The sequence below is a fragment of the Palaemon carinicauda genome, chromosome 7 (genome assembly GCF_036898095.1).
Source record: "Palaemon carinicauda isolate YSFRI2023 chromosome 7, ASM3689809v2, whole genome shotgun sequence".
NCBI lineage: Eukaryota > Metazoa > Arthropoda > Malacostraca > Decapoda > Palaemonidae > Palaemon > Palaemon carinicauda.
This window is the reverse complement of record NC_090731.1, coordinates 95,528,306-95,551,200: the sequence shown is the minus strand read 5'-3', so window position 1 is coordinate 95,551,200 and position 22,895 is coordinate 95,528,306. Positions and strand designations below refer to the sequence as shown.

Here is a 22,895-nt window from a genome sequence, read left to right as displayed (position 1 = left end):
GGCTTAGGAACTTCCTGTTTGCGGGAAGTTCGTTTTTCAATTCTAAGGACGTACAGCGGGGGGCTGAGAGGTGGAGAAAGTCCACGAAGTACTCATAAACTGCCGACGAAGAAGGCTAAAGACCCTAAACAACAGGGTTGTAGGATGTCCTACAAACCCTTTCGAAGTAAAAAGTCCTTCTGTGGAGGCAAAGGCAAACTCGGGTCTGGCAGAGGCCAACCCCGCTAGGATGGGCAAACCTCCCATATGTCCACCTGTGGGTGGATGCCTGAACTGCTGATGGCAAAGGTGGCTTCACCACGGGGCAGAATTCTTGGACGGTCGAGGTGATCCGTTCGGGTATCGAGTCTCGTTCACGTTATCTCTCCCTCCACTGATTCAAGTGCCTCTCCCATCAGACTTCTATGCGAAGGGATCCTCAAAGAAGTCAGCCTTCCGGGACGAAATCCAGACCCTGTTGGAGAAGGGTGCTCTCCTAGAGGTCCGTGATGGGTCTCCAGGCTTTTACAGTTGACTCTTTCTTGTAGAAAATGCGTCTGGAGGCTGGAGACCAGTCATTGATCTCTCCCCCTGAAGAAGTTTGTCCAGCAAACTCGGTTCAGGATGGAGACTCCTGACACGGTCAGAATTGGAATTAAACTGAAAGACGTCATGTGCACTCTAGATTTGAAGGATGCATACTTCCAGATCCCAATCTAAGATTCTCCCTAGACCAAAAACTATATCGGTTCAAGGTGCTGTGTTTCGGTCTCTCCACAGCACCTCAGGCTTTCACGAGAGTCTTTGCCTTCGTGTCAGCTTGGCTCACAGATTCGCCATCCGTCTTCTAAGTTACCTGGATGACTGGCTGATTCTGGCAGACTCGAAGGCGGCCCTTCTCCACCGTTGAGGCGAGCTTCTAAGGTTTCGCCAAGATCTGCGGATCATGGTAAACCTTGAGAAATCTCATGTGACTCCCTCTCAAAAACTGGTATATCTAGGCATGCTGTTGGACACCGTAAGGCACAAAGCATGTCCATCAGACGAAAGGATTCTAAAGCTGAGGAAGGTAGCACAGCCCTTCCTTAGATGGGAAGGGCTCCTAGCATAGAGTTGGATTCGTGTGCTCGGTCACCTCTCTTCTTTGGTACGTCTAGTTCCAAACAGCCGCCTCAGGATGAGATCCTTCCAGTGGTGGCTGAGCTTCTAAGGTTTCGCCAAGATCTGCGGATCATGGTAAACCTCGAGAAATCTCATGTGACTCCCTCTCAAAAACTGGTATATCTAGGCATGCTGTTGGACACCGTAAGGCACAAAGCATGTCCATCAGACGAAAGGATTCTAAAGCTGAGGAAGGTAGCACAGCCCTTCCTTAGATGGGAAGGGCTCCTAGCATAGAGTTGGATTCTTGTGCTCGGTCACCTCTCTTCTTTGGTACGTCTAGTTCCAAACAGCCGCCTCAGGATGAGATCCTTCCAGTGGTGGCTGAAATTACAATGGAATCAGACGACCGATTCCAGGAACACTCTAGTCCGCTTAGGGCCAGAAGAATAGATGGACCTCAGATGGTGGCTGATGGACCTCAGATGGTGGCTGATGGACCTAAACCTCTGCAAACCTCTGGGGGGGGGGGGGGTGGAGAATGAGAAATTCTCCCCCCCAGATTTGAAAAGAAGGGTGAGGAGCCCACATGCTGCACCACACCATCTCCGGCCAGTGGTCTGAATCTGAAAGGTATCAGCATATAAACCTGTTAGAAATGAGGGCAGCCTTCCTCGCCCACAAACAGTTTCACCAGTTCCTGGCGGGGAACTCTGTAGCGTTGATGAGTGACAACAGTACAGTATTTGCTTATCTAAGCAAACGAGGTGGTACCTTAAGGAAACTGTCCTGTTTGACCAAGATGTCATCATCTTAATTAGTGGAGTCAGCATATTTTGAGAAACCGAGCCTGAGGGAAATCCTTGTTTAGGATTTATGTCATCGTGGAAGGACACATACTGCCCTTTTGTTACGACTTAACACATGGTCCGGATTGCATCAGAAATTTCTTCTAGTAGCTTCCATGGCGTGATCGAAATGGGCGTTTTTGAGGAAGCCAATAGAGATGCAGAATTGTTATAAAGAATACCTTCTATGGAGATGACCACTGCCCACTGTAATTAACTCCGCCCATACATGGGTATATAAACTTCAAAAAGAGATTGTCCAAGAGAGATAGGATAGGACATAAGACAAGAGAGGAACTATGTCCGAAGCAGTTAAGATCCAAGTCCTAGCAAGATAAGAAACAGAGAAGACCAGAAGTCTGATAGAGCCAGATTCTAACCTTCCCTTCAGACAACAAAAGCCTATCTCCAAAAGATCCTGCTATGGCTGAGAAGAAGAGACAAATTGAAGCAGCCAGCCCTCCCTGCTTGTGACAAGAAGTAGCCAACACTGCCTGCAGCCTGCCTTCGTTCAACAGTATCATCGAATCTTTGGAAGAAGATCTCTGATGCCCTTTCTTGATGCCACCCCTTTTGTGACGTCTTCGAATCCGATCATCGTGCCAGTTTCATCTGAACTTCAGCCACCCTTCTGCAACGTTTTCAAGCCTTACTTCAACAGTATCATTAAATCCTTGGAAGAAAACCTCTGATGTCCCTTCTTGATCCCACCCCTTTTGTGACTTCAAATCCGGTCATCGTGCCAGTTTCCTCTGATCTTCAGCCGCCCTTCTGCTATGTTCTCAAGCCTGAAGTCTCTGTACCAGAATCTTCTCAGCAGCTGCAGAAAACTATCCCTTAAGTATTTCTACCTTACTGATTGTTCCCCTTTTCTGTTGGTGTTTGATTGGTTTGATTTGTCAGTTAAGTAACTGAAGAAGTAATATTGATTTTCTTTATAAGTTTGTGAATAAAGGTGTTGTGTTTTTTCATGAGTTTGTCTTTATATTCATTTCCCATATTTAATTGGTTGTTGTTGACATTTATTTCACTTATTAAAAGAACCTGTAACAATTTTAAGATCGTAAAAATCTCCTCCACCTCGATCTCATGCCGAGGTGCCCCCTTCTAGTTCTTATCTTACTAACCTTCCCTTTACTCTGGTGAAGGCAAGGGAGACCTTGACAAAGTGGCAGAAGAGGAGGATGAGAGGCGTAACTCCACCACACGCTGATCTCATCCATTCTAGGACAAGTAGGGACATTGGCTCTCCCAGGGAAATCTCTGTCCACCCCTTCAACCCTCAAGAAATTGAGGTAGTGCCTTTGGACCAGTGTCCTATTTCCTTACCTCCACCTGAGGAAGAGCTTAAGGGTCCTACTGCTGAGGCTTTGGCTATTGGTGTCCCAAAACCCTCGCAAATTCCTCCTTCCAACATCATGGAGGAACACTTCCCTGTGCGAAGGGAATCTAAAGACACCAAAACTGAGCCTAAGAATGTTGCGGCAAGGGAAGCCCGTTTGATAGAGGCACACAGAAGGTCCCCTGTGGCGGGTTCCTTGATTGATGTAGTTGACGACCCTGACCTACTCCATGCTCTGGATGTGAGCCTGGAGGTAGATGAGCTATTGGACACAGACTATGAAAATTTTCCAAGAGCAGCTAGTCTGAACTTTCACTCGGAACAAGAGAGACGAGAGTCGGAGCATGCCTTTTGGCAGGTCCTCTCTTGTATGAGGGCCATTAATGGACTGTCAACTACTGGTACCACCACCCAGGAGTGGAAGGGTATGGTTCTTGACAAAATCTTTGAGACCCAGAAGCCCCCTAGAACCAGTGCAGCCTTGCCTTGGTCTAAAGGCCTGATGGCCTCCAAAAGAAAGGCTATTGCCTAGATAGCTGGAAGCCAGTTCCTTGAGGGCAGGGTCCTCCTCTTGGTCTTTGCCACTTCCTTTTTTCCTACAAAGGAAGTATTATGAGATCCAGGGGGGTACCATGCCACTGAAGGGTGTCCTGGCTCAAACCCTCTCCTCTCTGAGGGCCTCCATTTCGTTAGTTGAGCTCCTCAACATAGAGAGAGGCGTGAAGTATGCCAGGCAGGCTGCTTCTTGGCTTGACTTAAGGTTGGAGTCCTAGGGTTTCGTGGTGCAATCACACGATCTTTCTAAGGAGTTTTCTGGGAAGTCTTTGGAGTCTTTCCTTTTGTCGGGTACCTGAACTTTTCTTATTGCACCACGTTTTTAACTTGTGGGCGAACGCTATCCTCAAGATAAGGGAGACCGTCATTGGTAAGTTCCATAAACAGGTGCTGAAGGTGGAAGTCTCACATTTTAGGAATTCCACCCTTGAGGGTTCTTTCTTTGTTCCAGAAGAGATTGAGAGGGCTGCTGAACGATGGAGGAAATTGTCAAACGATTCTCTCCTCCATAGGGCCATGACATCAAGGCCCTATGGAAGATCCTCCCACTCTTAACGTAGTCTGTAGGCTGCTTCTTCTAATTTCTCAACTTTTATGTCCTCGGGACCTACCAAGGTGTTTAAACGGCCCTTCCAGTCCAAAGGTCAAAAAGGGAACAAATCCTTCAGAGGAAAGAAGGGAATGAAAGGCAGTGGCTGAGGTGGTCACTACTGCAAGGAATGTTATTCCTCTTCACCTACCATCTGTGGGAGGATGCTTGCAGCACCTCTGGCAGGGGTGGCAGTTTCACGGGGCAGATTCCTGGACGATCGAAGTGGTCGCCATAGGGTATTGAATCCCGTTCATTCAATCTCTCCCTCCTCTGACTCGGGATCCAGTACATTTAAGCTTCTATGCAAAGGGATCTGCGAAGGAGCTGGCCCTCAGGGCCGAAGTCCAGACCATGCTGCAGAAGGGGGCTCTCCAAGAGGTTGTGGACTGGTCTTCAGGCTTTTAAAGTTAAATTTTTCTAGTGAAAAAGGCGACTGGAAGCTGGAGACCAGTCATATATCTCTCCCCTTGAACAAGTTTGTTCAACAGACTTGGTTCAGAATGGAGACGGCAGACACGGTCATTCAGGCGGTTAGACCAGTGGACTTACTATGCACTCTAGATCTCAAGGACGCATACTTCCAGATCCCAATCCATCCGTCTTCAAGGAAGTATCTAAGGCTCATATACGAGGACAAAACATACCTGTTCAAGGTTCTATGCCTTGGTCTCGCGACAGCACCTCAGGTCTTTACCAGAGTTTTCGCCCTAACGTTATCTTGGGATCACAGGAATGGCATTCTTCTCTTCAGATACTTGGACGATTGTCTGATTCTGGCAGACTGGGAGACGACCCTTCTTCCTCACCGAGACATGCTTCTTGAGTTTTGTCAGGATCTGGAATCTCGATAATCTCGAGAGGTCATCACTACTTCCTTCACAGAGACTAGTATACCTTGGTATGATAATAGACACCATCCAACAAAAAGTCTTCCCGTCAGACGAAAGAGTACACAGGATGAGAGAAGTGGCTTCACCCTTCCTCAATCGGGAAGCTCTACTGGCCTCTCGTTGTTTGAGTCTGTTAGGTCACTTGACCTCTCTCCGTCTCGTTCCAAATGGCCGCCTCAGTATAAGATCCCTGCAGTAGGAGCTAAAGTCCGTGTGGAACCAACACTCAGATTCATCGGACACTTGAGTTCCAATTACTGTACTCAGGAACAAGTAATCGACCTGCTTTGATGGGTGGCAGATGTAAATCTTCTTAAAGGTCAGGACCTTCTCGTCCCTCTGGACTTGATGCTTTTTACAGATGCATCAAGAAAAGGGTAGGGGGCCCCACTTGCTGCATCACATGTGGTGTTGATGAGTGACAACACCACAGTAGTAGCTTACATAAACAAACAAAGTGGTGTAGTGGTTTGCGAACTGTGGCCAGATATAGCGCGCAGACTGCTGTGTCCGAATGCCGACCACACTCCAATGTTCACTACACAAAAAAGGTAAAACAGTGAAAAACCAAAAATCTGGATAACAGGTCAAGAGAACTTGGCACTGGGCACCACCCCTTGATTTTATACGGGACAAGGGGACCCCGTTAGAACCTTACTTCCCACTTATTTATCCTGCCTTGAGCTTGCTGAATAAACAGGTAGCATGAACGTTGATTCATTTTTGGGAAAATGAGCAGTATACGTGAATAGCTTGAATCTCAGGTTAGATTTTATAAAGGAAACAAATAATACTAAATATATAATGGGTGACTGAGAAGGGGACACAATGGTGTAAGGTACTGGAATGAAATGTTGTCTTCATAAAAACAAGAAAAATATTTATTTTGTGAAAAGGAAAAAAGTTTATATCATTCCTGAGTGAAAGAGAAAAAACTTATAATCTTCAGTACTGTATTACACCCAGAGGAGATGGCTAAATAGCATATCCGATACAGTCTAGTAACTTCCTAAAGCTATGCTACAAACATCTACATATTATAGTACGTAATAAACGCCACCGTGTGTACGTTGCTGTGGCCTGGGTGGTCCAACATTACTGCTACTATAAACGTCCAGACACAAAATGTTTTCAGCAGCCAATGCCGGCAGCTACAATCATTGTCAAAGTTCCCAGCTGGCGGCACAAGAAATTATCAAGCTTAATGGAAAGCCCTGCAACACATTGGTTCATTATCTGCCTGAACAGTCAGCCGGGTTTGGACATTGACAACACTTAAAAGTTTGGCTACCGCTGAAAACTTTTCTATGCCACTTTATGTTCACTTGTTTCTGGGGACAAGTATGTGAAGCACTATCCATGGAAATTCTGTGTCAATATATGGAAAAAAAAAATTACACTATGAAGGGACAATGTCGGTCAGTGATAAGAATAATCTAGTTTCATTTGCTCTTAATCTTAATAACATCACAATGTAGTAGGGCATGCTTGAACCACTCATCAGTGTACGGGAAGAAGTTATAACAACAAAACAGGTTTTGAGTAACTTTTCTTTTGACAACTTCATCTTGCCTATAATCACTGCTGGGTGCAGGGCACTGTCACTCTGTAATAAAAAGAATTCTTTTAGAGAAGGACTGGAGATCCAATAAACAATATATACAGTCTATGCAATATGATGATAAAATAAAAAAATCTCAGAATAATTTGTACTTTTCTTAACTACAGATTTTAAATATTAAACTTAGCCGGTGAATATATAATAGCTGACGTCTCCGACGGCTCGACAGATTCCAAAAACTCGCGAGCAAGTGCCGTGAAGGTTGCGGGTGTGACCACCAGCGCCGACTATCGGCCAGATACCGCATATACTTGTAAACATCTCCAGTTCTTCTCTGTCGGTCTTGTCGACAAGTTGGTTCCACTCGCTTTATGACCTCGATTTTTCTACCGAATTGGTGAAGTACTTGGTTTTGGTTTTATTGCTTTCGCCGTGTTGGATTATTCAATACTATCTTCAAAAGAAATGCTTTTGAAAGGAGAGGAAAAGTGTTTTGCCCTTGCTTTTTTTTTTTTATCTCTGGTTTTTCCATAGAGTAAAGATGGCCGACCCTTCCCTCAGTGTACGGAAGTGTGTTTAAGGCTTTTAGTAATTATTTTATCACGTTATAAATTATTGTTGATATTTATAGATTTTCCTCTATATATTTTATATCTCACCCGCCTTTATTAGGCCTCTTCGATTAGCTTTCCATTTATACTAAACATCAAGATAAATTTTATGTTTTGTTTATATGCGGCCTTTACCTATTCCTTGTAGGCGGTCCTAACTTGGAAAACGAAGTTAAACAACGTTGAGCCCATTCAACTTTTATTTTTGTTAAGTTTAAATCAATTGCTCTGTAAGAGTTATGAAATGAATATTTTTTTAGAAAATATTTTAAGAAATATATTCTTTGAATAGTCTTCGTGCTGTTTTTTTTCAAAGATGAACTAACGTTTGGTTTATTTATGCTACGCAGTTTGCGCTCTATCGTTACGATAGAGAAAGAGAGAATCACGGTTTCACTTTGCAGAAAGAGTAAATCGATTTTGACGTTTTGTTCATTCTTCTTTCAAACTGAAGTGTTTTAGATACTAATTTAAAGGAACTTGTTAATTTTCAATTTCTTAGTCCTTTCAGTTTTTTCCTTTGGTCAAATAACCTGTTTATTGACGAAGGGTGAGTGGGCAATTCTCTTGTGTGTGACAAGAGAGAGAGAGAGAGAGAGAAAGAGAAAACGATCCGATCTTTATTCTCGTCCCAAGTCTCTGTACAAGGAGTTTGGGAGCGAGTAACGTTGTTCTCGATTCAGTTTTTTTTACTCTCGTCCCAAGTCTCTGTACGGGGAGAGAGGATAAAACGTTTTTAGTTTTTATTCTCGTCCTAAGGCACTGTACGGTGAGAGATTGAAAACGTAGTCTTTAGTGAACTAGTGTTTAGTCTCCTCCCCAGTCACTGATCCTTTTTAACTTTATATATTTCCGTTTTATTCGATATATATGCATATGTTTATTGATTTTTGCATGTGTGTTTCATTTTGTACTAATGTGCTTACATTATACGACTCATTTCGCAATTATAACCTTTTGATGTAAGGGAGAATTGCGTGCTTCAGGTAGAAATCAGTTTTATTCATGCCTAATGTGAAATTATTGAAAAATACGATATCAGTGAAGTAAGTGCAAAAAACATGTTCTGTGTTGCGGAGGGTTCGTTTGTTCGTGCTTGTCGCTCCCCTAGTCCGAGACCTCTTTCAGGCTCCCCTGCACCAGGGAGAAGTAAGGTCGTAGGACTTAAGGGGACGAGAGGCTTTAACCAACGTACAGTACAGACGTTCCCTCTTTGGTATCGGACGTTTCTCGTCAAGATCGCCCTTACCATAAGACGGGTGAGACTGTGTTCTCCTCGTCATCCGAAGACTTTTCGCAAAAGAAACCTTGGCGCAAGGTTTCTAGACCCTTGAAGCGAAAGTCAGTCCCTTCAGGACAGGTCCAGCGTCCTGGCTGTAGCCATTGGGACAGCTCTGATCCTTTGCAGTCGTCGGAAGACTGTTCGCCTATTAAACGCAAGCGTAACACGGGGTCCAAGGGTCGTGGTAAAGGCAATGTTTTGCCAACACAGACGTTACCGTCGTCTCGGCCCGTTCCGACTCCCGTTGATCCTAAATGGGTTGTCCTGCAGGACATGCAGACTAAGCTTGCCTCCCTTATGGAGAAGTATGACGTTGAGCAGGTTCACGATGAACCTTCGCTTTCGAGTCGCCGTTACGCTAAACGAGACTCTGGCCGTCAGCCGCCCAAACGAGCATTTACTCGTCTGTTTGACGTTAGTGCTGACGTTTCTTGTACTTTGAAACGTGAGGTCAGTAGTTTTTCACGTCAGTCACGTGACCTGGATCCTCCCTCGCTGCAGTCTCGTGTTGACGTTCAGCCGCTGCCACAGTCTCCGCAGTCTCGTGTTGACGTTCAGCCGCTGCCGCCGCAGCCCCGACCTGACGTTCGCCGACCGGCTCAGTTGCCTCGACTTGACGTTGAGCGTCAATCACCGCAGTCGAAGGTTGTTTTGCCTGCTCAGTCTATGCAGTCAAGGCAGTTCCGACGTGACGTCGAGCGTCAATCAACTTCAGTTGTTGTTGTTGGTCAGTCACAAGGATTTCAGTCCTTTCAGCAGCGGCGTGACGTCGCTTCCTCTACTGCTACTGCTGCTCCTTTGCTTGTTGACATTGCCTGTCAAGCGTTGCCGCCGTGGCAGGTCTCTCCTTTTCATGAGACTCGGCAATTGTCGGACGAGGTTCCTTCAGATGAGGAAGTTGCTGATCCTCCTCCTACTGATATTCCTTTGGGGACTTTGTCAGACGGAGAGGAGCCTAAAGCTGCTCAGCCCTCTATGGACTTTAAAAAAATCATGCTGATTTTTAAGGATCTTTTTCCGGACCATTTTGTAACTGCTGCTCCTCGTTCGCCTTCGTCAGAGTTTACGCTAGGGCTAGCTACTTCGAAGCCGTCGTTTTCTAAGCTAGTGCTCTCTCGCTCTTCTAAGAGAGCTTTACGTTTGCTAGGCGACTGGTTGATCACCAGGAGGAGTTTGGGGGAGACAGCCTTTGCTTTCCCTCCTTTTAAACTGGCTTCTAGAGCGATCGTCTGGTATGACACGGGAGAAGTTCTCGGCTTGGGAGTTCCTGCCTCTGCCCTGGGAGACTTCTCAAGCCTCATAGACTCTCCCCGTCGCCTGGCCATGAGACGCTCCAAGATTTTATGGTCGGCTTCAGAGCTAGACCATCTCCTGTTAGGAGTTTTTCGAGCGTTTGAAGTTTTTATTTGTTGGATTGGTCCCTGGGAGCCTTAAGTAAGAAGGTCTCTCCAGCTGTCAATGTATTGCTGTACAATTATGTCATGCATGAACAAGGCTATCAGGGATGGCTCCAATGATCTGACAGCCACGTTCACTGCTGGAACAAGGCTATCAGGGATGGCTCCAATGATCTGGCAGCCACGTTCACTGCAGGAGTACTTAAGATGTAAGTGCACTCAATGTGTTCATTGTCAAGACAAACTTCACGATGAAGACTACCAAATCTGTTTTGGCAGCAGTAAGGGAAGGCGACTGGATGGTCTCTCTCGACCTTCAGGATGCATACTTCCACATCCCGATTCATCCAAACTTTCAACAACATCTGAGGTTTGTGGACGGGAAAGTAATGTACCAATGTCGAGCACTGTACTTCGGCCTCATTCCTGCTCCTCTTGTTTTTACAAGGCCCTTGCAAAATGTAGCAAGCTTTCTACATTTTTTGAGGATTCAGAGCCTCCCTTTATTTTGACGACTGGCTAATCAGGGCGTCGTCATTATATCGCTGTCTGGAGAGCCTCTAATGGACATTAGACCTAACCAAGGAGCTAGGTCTCATAGTGAACGTAGAGAAGTCGTAACTTACAGTACCCCATCCCAGACTATTCTTTATTTGGGAATGGAGATACAGTGTCTGATTTTTCGGGCCTTTTCGTCTCCCACAAGAATGGAACAAGCTCTGTTAAAAGTCCTTCACTTGCAAGAGAAAAACAGTTGCTCTGTAAGAGTTTGAACTAGCCTCGTGGGAACTCTTTCATCGCTGGAGTAGTTTATCTCTCTGGGGAGACTCAACCTATGCCCTCTCCAATTTCACCTAAACCATTGGAACAAGGAGAAAGGCTTAGAGAGTATCTCTTTCCCAATCTCCAACTCAGTCTAGACATGTCTGACTTGGTGGGACAGCAACATCAGACTTCGAGAAGGTCTTTCTCTTGCGATCAAGAACCCAAACCATGTGTTGTATTCAGATGCATCGGATTTGGGTTAGGGAGCTCCACTGGACAGTCTGGAATGCTCGGGTCTTTGATCCACGGATCAGAAGGAACTCCATTTAAGGCAAGTAACATCTCTCCTTTGGCGAGATTTGTGCAAGGAAAAATGAATGTCTTGGCGGACTGCCTCAGCAGAAGAGGACAAGTCATCTCCATGGAGTGGACGTTGCATAAGACTGTGTGCGAGAAGCTATGGATGACATGGGGTCAACCCACCATAGATCTTTTTGCGACTTCTCTGACAAAGAGGCTCTCGACTTACTGCTTTCCAGTTCCAGATCCAGAGGCAGCCCACATAGACGCTTTCCTGCTGGACTGGTCTCACCTGGACGTTTATGCCTTTCCACCTTTCAAGATCCTAAACAAGGTGCTGCAGAAGTTCACCTCTCACGAAGGGACCAGGTTGACGTTGGTTGCTCCACTCTGGCCCGCGAGAGAGTGGTTCACAGAGGTACTTCTATGGCTGGTAGACGTTCCAAGAAGTCTGCCGTTACGGATGGATCTCTTGCGACAGTCTTATGTAAAGAGATTTTATCAAAGCCTCCCCACGCTTCGTCTAACTGCCTTCAGACTATCGAAAGACTCTCTTGAGCTCGAGGGTTTTCGAAGGAGGCAGCTAGAGCTATCGCGAGGGCTAGAAGATCCTCTACCATCAGGATCTATCAGTCGAAATGGGAGGTATTTAGAGACTGGTGCAAGTCCTCCTCTATTTCCTCTTCCAAGTGCCTCTGTAGCGCAGATTGTGAATTTTCTGCCTTATCTGAGAAACGGTCGCTCCCTCTCTGCATCCACCATTAAAGGCTACAGAAGCATGTTAGTTTCTGTTTTCAGGCATAAGGGTTTGGATCTTTCTAATAACAAAGATCTCCAAGACCTGCTTAAGTCTTTCGAGACTTCCAAGGAGCGTCATATTTCGACTCCTGCTTGGAACTTGGACGTGGTCCTACAGTTCCTTATGTCAGACAGGTTTGAACCATTAAATTCAGCCTCCCTGAAGGATCTTACCCTCAAGACACTTTTTTTTTGGTGAGCTTGGCTTCGGCTAAAAGGGTTAGTGAGATACATGCTTTTAGCAAGAACATCGGTTTCTCCGCTAAATAAGCAGTATGCGCTCTTCAACTTGGTTTTTTTGGCCAAGAATGAACTTCCGTCTCGTCCTTGGCCTAAATCATTTGAAATCCCCAGTCTTTCTGAGATTGTGGGGAATGAAGTTGAAAGAGTGCTGTGCCCCGTTAGAGCTCTTAATTTTTGTTTATCCAGAACTAAATCGCGACGAGGTTGTTCAGAGGCTTTATGGTGCTCCGTTAAAAAGCCCTCTTTGCCTATATCTAAGAATGCGTGGTCTTATTTTATTAGACTTTTGATTCGGGAGGCACACTCTCAATTAAGTGAGAAGGATCATAATTTACTTAAAGTCAAGGCTCATGAAGTTAGAGCGATAGCAACTTCTGTAGCGTTTAAGCAAAATAGATCCATTAAAAGTATTGTGGACGCAACCTTTTGGAGAGGCAAGTCGGTTTTCGCTTCATATTACTTGAAAGATGTCCAGACTCTTTATGAGGACTGCTACACACTGGGACCATTCGTAGCAGCGAGTGCAGTAGTGGGTGAAGGCTCTACCACTACATTCCCTTAATCCCAATATCCTTTTAATCTACTCTTGAAATTTTTAATCTTATTTTGGGTTGTACGGGAGACTAAGAAGTCTTTCGCAATCTTTTTGATTTGGCGGGTGGTCAAAATATTGTTTCTTGAGAGCGCCCAGATTAAGGGTATTGATGAGGTCCTGTTATAGGGGTGTTCACCCTGGATATAGCAGCTCCTGGGAGTCTTTCAGCATCCTAAGAGGATCGCTGGGCTTCGTGAGGATAGCGGACTAATGAGGCAGAGTAATTATCAGAGTCAGCTTCCTTACCAGGTACCTATACTTGAGTTTGTTTTTTGAATAGTTGTCAAAAACTCTTGAGCATATACGCCTTTATTGTTTTAATACTGGTCTCTACCCACCACCATGGGTGTGAATCAGCTATTTATATATTCACCGGCTAAGTTTAATATTTAAAACTGATATTTTCCTTATAAAATAAATTTTTGAATATACTTACCCGGTGAATATATAATATTAAAGGCCCTCCCTTCCTCCCCGATAGAGACCTAGGGGACTGAGAAGAACTGGAGATGTTTACAAGTATATGCGGTATCTGGCCGATAGTCGGCGCTGGTGGTCACACCCGCAACCTTCACGGCGATCGCTCGCGAGTTTTTGGAATCTGTCGAGCCGTCGGAGACGTCAGCTATTATATATTCACCGGGTAAGTATATTCAAAAATTTATTTTATAATCAAAATATCATATTTCTCCACATTCTCCCCCAGTAGATCTTCAGTCCATCTCAAAATTCCTCATGACAAGCAACAATGCCCTACACCAACTCGATACATTTCAAGTGAATATATTTTACATTACAAATGAATTCCAGTAGAGAGGTAGGATGATCACTTAAAAGAAATTTAATACATCATCCGTCCCTTCATCCCACTTGCTGCATCACATGATCTCTGGCCTTTGGTCAGAGTCAGAAAGGTACCAGCACATAAATCTCCTAGAGATGCGAGCAGCATACCCAGCTCTTCATCAGTTCCGACAGTTGCTGGCAAGTCACTCTGGTGTTGATGAGCTACAACACCACGTAAACAAACTAGGCGGTACCTTTTTGCAGCCTCTGTGCCATCTAGCAGTAAAGATCGCTTCATTCCAGGCAAGAGGAATGTGCTCATATACAATCTGAGCAGAGCGACTCTGATAGTAGGTTCCAAGTGGTCTTTGAATCCTCTGATAACCAACAAAGTCCTGACTTTGTAAGGGTTCCCTGTCTGTAGACCTGTTCGCAACATCTCTGAACAGGAAGCTTTTGCTGCACTGTTCTCAGGGTCTGTGGCAAGATGCATTTCAACAATGGTGGGACAACATCAATGTGTACGTCGATCCTCCGTTCTGTCTGATGAGAAAACTGCTCAACAAGACCAGAGCATCCAAAAACCTAATGATGACCCTCATAGCTCTGCTATGGTATCCTGTAGAGTCTCTCCTCTCTTAGAAGGGCTTTTCACGACAAGTTGAAGAGAGAATATCCAGATACTTGCGTAAGTCCTCAGCCTCTGTACCAGGCAAAATGGACAGTCTTCTGTGGTTGTCATGGAAGGAATATCTCTCCTCGATGCCTCTATCCCCGTAATAGCGGAGTTCCTTGTATACCTCCGGGAGGAAATCTCGTTTCAGTCTTGGCTGTGAAAGGCATTTTGCCTGGTACACAAGCTGAGGACTTATGTAAGTATCTGGACATTCTCTCCCTAACTTGTTGGGAAAAGCCCTTCTAAGAGAGGAGACTCTGGATAGTCTCCAACCTTGAGCTTCACCTTTAAGCTGAAAGGAGTGGACATTTCCTCTTCGTTGGAGCTTTCTTTACTCATACGGAGTTATGAGATCACTTGCCCTTTGTCAGAGATTATGCCTCCTTGGAATGTGGTTCTCCTATTTAGGTCCTTAAAAGGACCACCCTATGAACCATTACGCCATGCAACTGACGGAAACCTCACTTTGAAGACAGCGTTTCTGCTCGCTTTAGCCTCGGCAAAGAGATAAACCTGTAGTTTTTTATATAAATTGGCCTGCCATCACCTGTCTTCCAGAAGTCCTGTCTGCAATCAAAAGTGACGTCGATCACATCTGTGAGAGCATATATATAGGTGGCTGTACTCAGCCACCCTCGGCCTACCTGCTCAAGCGCCTAGGCAGGGTATCCACTGCACTTTTATTCTAATGGCTACTTTCAGCTTCGCTGAAAGAATATCCACATAAATAACTACAGGTTTGTATTAGTTAAGGAAAAATACAAATTATTTATGAATTTGTCCTTTTTTTTGCCTTCAAAAGATAATGAATATAGAATATAGGAATGCACACTAGGAAACACAAATTTTACTTTTAAATATCAGATTAAGTGAATAAATAAATAAACTAGTTATCTTTTTTTCCTTAGGCTGTGTCCAAATTAGGATGGAAAGAACCTACGCTAATTCAAGAAAGAGCTATTCCTTTTATGCTTGCTGGCAAGGATGTATTAGCAAGAGCACGCACAGGTTCTGGAAAGACAGCAGCATTTCTCATTCCAGCTCTTCAGAAGGTCCTTGAGGAGAAACATGTTGCTACAGAGCAGGTGAAATATATCTTAATTTTGAGTAGAATTTAGCCTACCCAGTGAACTGTACTTTTTTTTATATTTGGTTGCATTTTATATGTATTTTCATGTGTCAGTTTTTGTTTCACTAATAGACATAATCAGTGTTGCCTTTCCAACTGTTGTTTGTTCCAGTATTTAATACAAACCCTTTCGCGCTTTACTATGGAATTATATTTTGGTGAAAAAGCTTAATTAAACTAGCAATGAAACTTTTAGCGAGAGATTATTATTATTATTATTATTATTATTATTATTATCATCATCATCATCATCATCATCATCATCATCATCATCATCATCATCCAAGCTACAACCCTAGTTGGAAAAGCAAGATGTTATAAGCCTAAGGGCTCCATCAGGGAAAAATAACCCAGTGAGAAAAGGAAATAAGGAAGTAAATTAACAATATGAGAAAAAGATTAAAAATAAAATATTTTTGGGCTCAGCCATGTCGTCGTGATGGAAGGTTCCTTTAGGCAACGTTCTAAGGGATATTTGGCTACAGTGATACTCCTAGAGAATTGACCACAGGTCTCCAGAATTCTAACTCCTGGCGCGAGTATCCTTAAAATAACTCTTAAGGATATCGCATAATGTCAGGGGACGTATTTCTTGATACGACACATGGCAATCTTCACCCCGAATAGAGTTTTCGCTCTGAGGAGGAAGAGTGGCGAATTTGAAGGGGAGCCCTTATCAAGGTTACCCGGTGGATCCCCTCCCGGTACCACCCCGGCGAACTATTCCTTTTGTAGTAGTGAATTAGGCACGGTGTATCTCCCAATTGCTCTTGGTTTTAGTTACTATTTCAAGGATTATTACTATGCAATCTCCAGCATCTTCATTCTCCGGAAAGTTGAGTATTTAATCTTTCCTGTGTATAATTTTTGGCTCCCTTCTCACAGTCAAGTTAGCATAATTTAGATGTGTTTAGCGGAGCAGAGCCATAACCGGAGGCGGCCATTTTGGACCGCTGTCGTACGCCATAAATGCTTTACAGTATTTAGTTAGTAGTACGACGTCCCCGGTATTTAGCTTTAATGAATTATAGCTATTTAGGCAAATTATACTTGTGAAGATGAGATTACACATGTAATATTTCCTCTTCTGTTAAACGTTTCGATAGTATACGATAGGGCCTCGGTGACGTAGCGTAGCCGAGATCCCGACTCCAGTTAGGCTAGCCTAATGTGTTTTAGTATACTTTAGTAAGATTATCCTCGTTTATTCTCTTGTATCGTTTTGTTAATTCATCGGAGATAGCACAGCTCCTAGCATTACCAACATAATTTGATATTCGTCTCTTTTAGAGATATAAGGCTAAACCCTTCCTTCCCTCTGAGTGCCGCCATTAGGCGGCAACCCTATCTTTGGTCTTGCCATAGAGTAGTGTACTCCGGCTTGACTGAGATAGTGTTTCTGTCTATCCTCTTTGCCAGTGAGTATCCTGGCTTTGAATTACGACAGTAACTCAGAGTATTCAGTCTTGTTGTCAGCAACTCTACCGATGGGGGATTAGTCATTCCCCTGCTGGTTTCACAGTTGCCGGCATAGGAAGCCCGGCTTCCCTAGTCCACAACCGAAAGTGGTAGTACAGTTGCCGCCACCTTCTCCCTTGTGATCTAGAAGACATGTCTTATATCCGGCAATGTCTTAGGCCGCCCAAGACGGCGTCGGCATAGGAAACTATGTTTCCTTGTTTTGCTGCTGACAGTGGGAGGCAGATGTGCCGCCTGCTTTCTATGCAAAAATATAAGACCATTTCCCTTCCCCTTCTGTCCTTTAGTGACGGCCTGGCTGTCACAACATTTGTGGCCGGTATTCTACAATCTCCCCGCCTGCCGGGCTGATTACGATGCCGACCGGGCTCCTACAAAGGCAGTTAGATTGCCGCTTCGACCTTTCCCCTAATGGAAGCAAGGCTCCGGGAAAGGTTGTGCCGGCCATGATGGCAGCCGATGGGAGACCCATCACAACTTTGAGTATTCTTCAGTCCTCTCTTGGACTGCCATCCACAAACCCTGTAACCGGCAGTGCAGCCGGCAATAGATATTGTGGCTGGAGGGAAGCTAGAATGAATACATTCTTTCCCCTTCCATTTGAATCGTCATTCTGGAAAGAAGGCAGTAGAGACAGTAGTCCCTACATCCCTTATTATGGTACTAAACTATAATAATACGGTAGCCCTTCTATCCATTCTTTCTCTTTCTCTGTCGGCTAGTGCCACCAGGTACTAGCCTAGCCGGTAGTATGCCGGGAGAATTACAGTATAAGACTGTACAGTAGCCAGTATTCCTGCAGTATAGAAATACAGCAGTTAGAAAATTACAGTATATAATATACAGTAGTATGATTTTCCAACATATTCTGTGTATCCTTTCACAGTCCATTGTTGAAACCGCTAAGCAAATGTTGAAGTGAAGTATTCCTTCAACATTCTGATGTATCCCAGATCATCAGAACATAAAATCTTTACCCTACAGTATTAATATTCCCTTGTGGGAGAGTTAGTGCTAGTATATACTGACTCCAGCTCTACCTACGAGAGGTATTCCACCCTATATTTCCCTAATAAGGAAATTTTAAAATATTAATATTGAGGGAGGTCACAGCAATTGCTTGGACAGGAAACACAGATATGTGTCTTTCCTATTTCCTTTCTAGCTTACTATCCTAAGCTATAATTGTAATAGTAATGATCTGAATAATTATCAGTATGATAAATTACCCCATACTCATTTCACTCTTTCCTTCCTTACAGGAGGAGGGCAAGGTGAAGTGTGCAGCCCTGTCCTGTAACCACAAAAGTAGGACCTTTTATGGCCACAAGATGTGCAGGTCTCATGCTCCTCGCTGCATCGTATTTGGATCCTTGAGGTACTGGAACCCGTACTTTTAGCATATATATCAATAATATAAACAACCTAATACTCATTCATTCTTATCTCCCTTACAGGAGGAGCTGATGGCGAAGTGTACAAGGAGTTCTGCAACCACAAGAGTAAGAACTTTTATGGGCATACGATGTACGGGTCTTATGCCCCTGCCGCATCGTATCCGGATCCCTGAGGTTCTGGGACCCGAAAGGTCACTCCAGTCGCTTGACCTTGCTGACCGACGGGTTTGTAAAAAGACATCCCTGACACTATGGAGTCAAGGGATACAGCAAGGGAAACAACAAAGGTGAGTATGAGGCTTCCCGAAGAACTTTCAGGGACCTTACCTACCTAACAAAATTTGAAGTGCCTACTGTTCCCTAAGGCTTAATCGTATACGTTTGTGCCTCAGGCACAGGTCCTGCCTCCCTCTATCCAACGGACGGTAGACACGGATATCAATAGGCACTGCAAGGCTTGGACATCCACCAAGATCGGATGTCAGAGGCTTCCATTGACACCAGACAGGACCTACTGCAAGAAGGCCCTGTATAAAGTGTGGTTCAACCACCCATGGAGGAAGAAGGATCCGTTTCGACGATGACTGAGGTACCTCAGCTCACTGTGCTAACATATTAACTTCTGCCGTCAACCTCTCCAACCCCAACTCCCCAACTGGCTAGACAGTTTGGCAGGAGTGAAACGCTCCTAGAGTCGATCCAACAGATGCTGACACTGTTCCGGAAGGAACAAGAGGAAAATAAGCAAGATCTCAAAGTGAGGAAAAGAGAGGTACAGGGAAGGAAACGCCCTGGTGCTCCCAGGGGCTCCGCTAAGCCCCCTAAAATATCCGTCCTCCCTCACTGTTCCGCACCAACTCCTGGGGGTAGACGGAACACATGCCCAGGTTGAATAGGGAGCTGTATATCTTCTAGAAGTTGGGGCCCAATCCCCTCGAAGAGCTTCAATTCTGGCCCAGCTTTTAGCGTACCCAGATTGCTTCGTGAGGCTACAAGGTGAACTTACATCCCGCGAGGAGGCTATTCCGAAGGAAGTCATTTTCCTCGAACATGACAAGGCCCAGAATGGGGCCGGATATAATAACTCCAAAGTCTCAGCAGTGAACAAGAAGCATCCAACCGTCATTGCTCCTTCCTCATGAGCCTTCCTCCCTTTCGGGGAAAGCCCTACACTGTGTTAGAAGAGCGGTTGAAGAGGGCAAATCCTGCCCAATCCTAGAGAAAGGTCTCTGTGGAGGATTTATTTTTGCTTTATTTTAATTTCTGTTTTTTGCCAAATCCTGTGAGAGAGAGAGAGAGAGAGAGAGAGAGAGAGAGAGAGAGAGAGAGAGAGAGAGATTGTGTCAGCGAGCGAAAGTAGTTAGTGTATCGATCGTTGGTGGTGAGAAAGACTGTTGGTACAAATGAGATTGTTTATTTATGTTTTTAGTTAGGTTACGACAGTGGTGAATGTTTTGGACCGAATGCTTTTTTTATTTGACTGCAGCTTAAGGCAGTTGTGTGAGTGCTGGATAACTATTTATATATTTTTTCTTACCAGCGTTGGAAGTGTTCATTGATTTTCTGAGCTGTGATTCCTCCTCTGGAGAGCGATTTTTGAAAGTGGATTAATTGATTGTTGACGACTTGGCTTGTAATAAAGAATTTGATACGACCACTCTGATTTGTACAATTGTTGATGACCCGGACCGAATCAAATCCAGATTGCTGTTGATGATGATGATGATGATGATGATGATGGTGGTGATAATACTAACCACGACCCCAATCAGGGAAGTAGTTGTGGCAAATTGCCACCCAGTAAACTGTTAAACACAGAGTTGTGTTAGTGTGCCGTAAAGACAGTCCGGCTTGTGTGTGGCGACAGTAACGGTGTCCCATAATAATATTTATACAAGATAATTCATATATATATTTATTTTTGGTGTTGGTGTTTGGTATAAGTTAAGTTTGTTAGGATTTTTTTGCGTTTATTTGAATGGTATTTATAGTATATTTAGTGTAAAGTTTTTGATGCTGTTGATTTTGGTTAGATTTATTATAGTTTGTAAGAAATATATAGTTTTAAGGTTTGGTTTGTTTTTTGTCCTTTTGTCCTAGAGTCCCGTTGCTGATAACGTAAGGGGAAAGTTTGTATTGAGGAGACATTGGTCTGTTTAGAGTGATTCAAGGGTGAGGGGGTTGTTTTGCAACATCCCGCCACATTATTTTGGCGCCCGAACAGGGACAGCCGAGGTGGGATTGAAGCTGGACTCTTTGACGGAGGATTGAATTAGGTAAAGAATTTAGATATAAGGTTGATGAAAAATGGAGGAGCAATTAAGGGTTTTGAAGGAGGAATTGCGGCTGAGTAAGGAGCGTGAGGAGAGGTTGCTTGTAGAGAATGAGAGGTTGCACTGGGAGAATGAGGCGATGCAGAAGGAGCTTAGGGAGTTAAAGGGAACTGTAGAGAGAGTGGAAGAATGTGTTGAGATGAGGATGAAAGAGAATGAGGAACGAATGGAGAACCGATTGGAAGCTATGATGGGGCAAGTCATGGGGATGATGAAAACTATAATGGGTGAAGGTGCAGTCGGAGGAGTGTCCTCATTTTCGGGTAATGGGTTGATAGTGGATGAGAAGGCTAAGGTTAGTGATAATGGGAAAGGAAGTGATAGTGATAGTAATAGTAATAGTGATAGTGAGATTGAAGATAAGGGAATTGGGAATAGTAAGGATGAACAAAAATGTAATAGGAAGAATAAGAAAGGTAAAAGTGATGTAAAGAAAGAGAAGGAAAAGTGTCAGGATGATAGCAAGGATGATCTTGAATGGGTGAAAGTGGTAAGTAAGAAAAAGGGTAAGAAGGGAATGGGTAAGGATAGGAATTTAAGTGTGGAAGTGGATTCATTATATTCAAATGAGGAAGAAGGTAACAAGGGAGTAGACAGTGATGATAGCAGTGAGAATGAACGTGATGTGTGTAAGACTGTGTTTATGAGAGAGGTACCTCGGTGTGAAAGGTTCAATGAGCATAGCAGTAGGGATGTATATGATTTTTTCAAGGAGTATGAGAGGTATTGTCAGGATAAGTATGGTGATAGTAAAAGAGTTTGGGCTAGGGAGTTAGGAGAATATTTGACTGGGTATTTGTTGACGATGTATGGAGTGATAATGAGTGTAGGGGACGTTGATTATGAAAGTGTGAAAAAGAGAATAATTGAGCAGGTAAAACGTATGAAAGGGAGTGTTAAGTATAAGCGTAAGAATGATTTTGATGAAGCACGGATGAATGCAGGAGAAGCGATATCGATGTATGTATGTAGGTTGGAAACTTTAGCTAGGAAGAAGTATGGGGATGAAGGTATAAATGAGAATAAGGAGTTAATGAAGAAGTTTTTGGCTACTGTACCTGAGAATGTTGCTGAGTTTGTTAATTTGAAACGGAAGGAGAAAATGAGGTGGACAAAAGAAAGATTGACATGGGATGATATTTTAGAGATAGTTGAGGATTACGAGTTGGATAGGTGTATGAAAGAAAGTAAATCTGTGAGTGTAAGAACTGGAATGGAAGAATGTGTAATAGAATTTGGTAGTTATAAGGATGCAATTTTGAGAGGACCAATGAGGGTAGCTGATATTGTAGTAGATAGGAGTGTTAGGGCGAGTAATGTGGGAATACCTGTAAGGACAAATGAAGGATTTAGGCAGGGTAATTGGCGCAATAGGGATAGGAGTGTGAGTGCACATCGAGATATGTCAGATAGCCGTGTCCGTGATGAAAAGTGTTATAGGTGTGGGAAAGTTGGTCATAAGAAGAATGAATGTAGATGGGCTCTAGGTGCTTGTTTTGGATGTGGTGAGGTAGGGCATAGAATTAGCGAGTGCAAGAAAGAGAAAGGGGTAAAATGTTATCAGTGTGGTATGACTGGGCACATACGAGTGGATGTCGTAGTAATCGTATGAATGTGATTTGTGGTAATTGGGGTAAGGATGGTCATTATGCTAGAATGTGCAAGGAGCCGCGGGGTAAGTGTAGTGAATGTGGTTCAGATGGGCATGTAGCTAGAGTATGTAGGAAGAAGGGATTAAGTCAGCTAGGATGTTCGGGAAACTAGAGTGTGAGAGGGTTCAGCTGGGTGAGTCCTCCTGTGTGTGTGGAAGGAATAGCATCAATGTTTGTGAGAACGGGATGAATAATTGGTTGGAAATGAGCAAGTATGAATCTAGTATGCATGAGAAGTTAAGGCTGAAAAATAAACAATTAGTGTTAGTTGAATATAGGAAAAAGAGGCATTTGAAAGCGTTAAGTAAGGATGAAAGAAGGAGAAATTTTATAAGTAAAAGTGAGAATAGTAATAAGTATGACAAGAGTGTAAATGTACAAGTGCGTGTGGAAGATAAATGTATTAATACAGATGAATCATGGCTGAGTATGAATGATACCTATAGTGTGTGTGGTTTTTCATTAGATGATGTAAAAGAAAGGATGACGAATGCGAGAGTGAGAGATAGGAGAATGATTAGTAGTATGAATGAATCTTTTGCTAAAGTTGAGAATGTTTTTGATGAAATGGATGAACTGTTTAC

At 43.9% G+C, this 22,895-nt stretch overlaps 1 protein-coding gene across 2 annotated transcripts in view; it reads left to right on the top strand.

Moving 5' to 3' along the window:
- Window positions 1-22,895, top strand: part of Ddx56 (putative ATP-dependent RNA helicase DDX56) — a 523,416-nt gene that overhangs the window by 65,781 nt on the left and 434,740 nt on the right. For both annotated transcript variants that reach the window (XM_068376800.1, XM_068376799.1), the window contains exon 2: window positions 15,230-15,406. In XM_068376800.1, coding sequence (XP_068232901.1) covers window positions 15,230-15,406 — 177 coding nt within the window. The remainder of the gene's footprint in view (window positions 1-15,229; window positions 15,407-22,895) is intronic.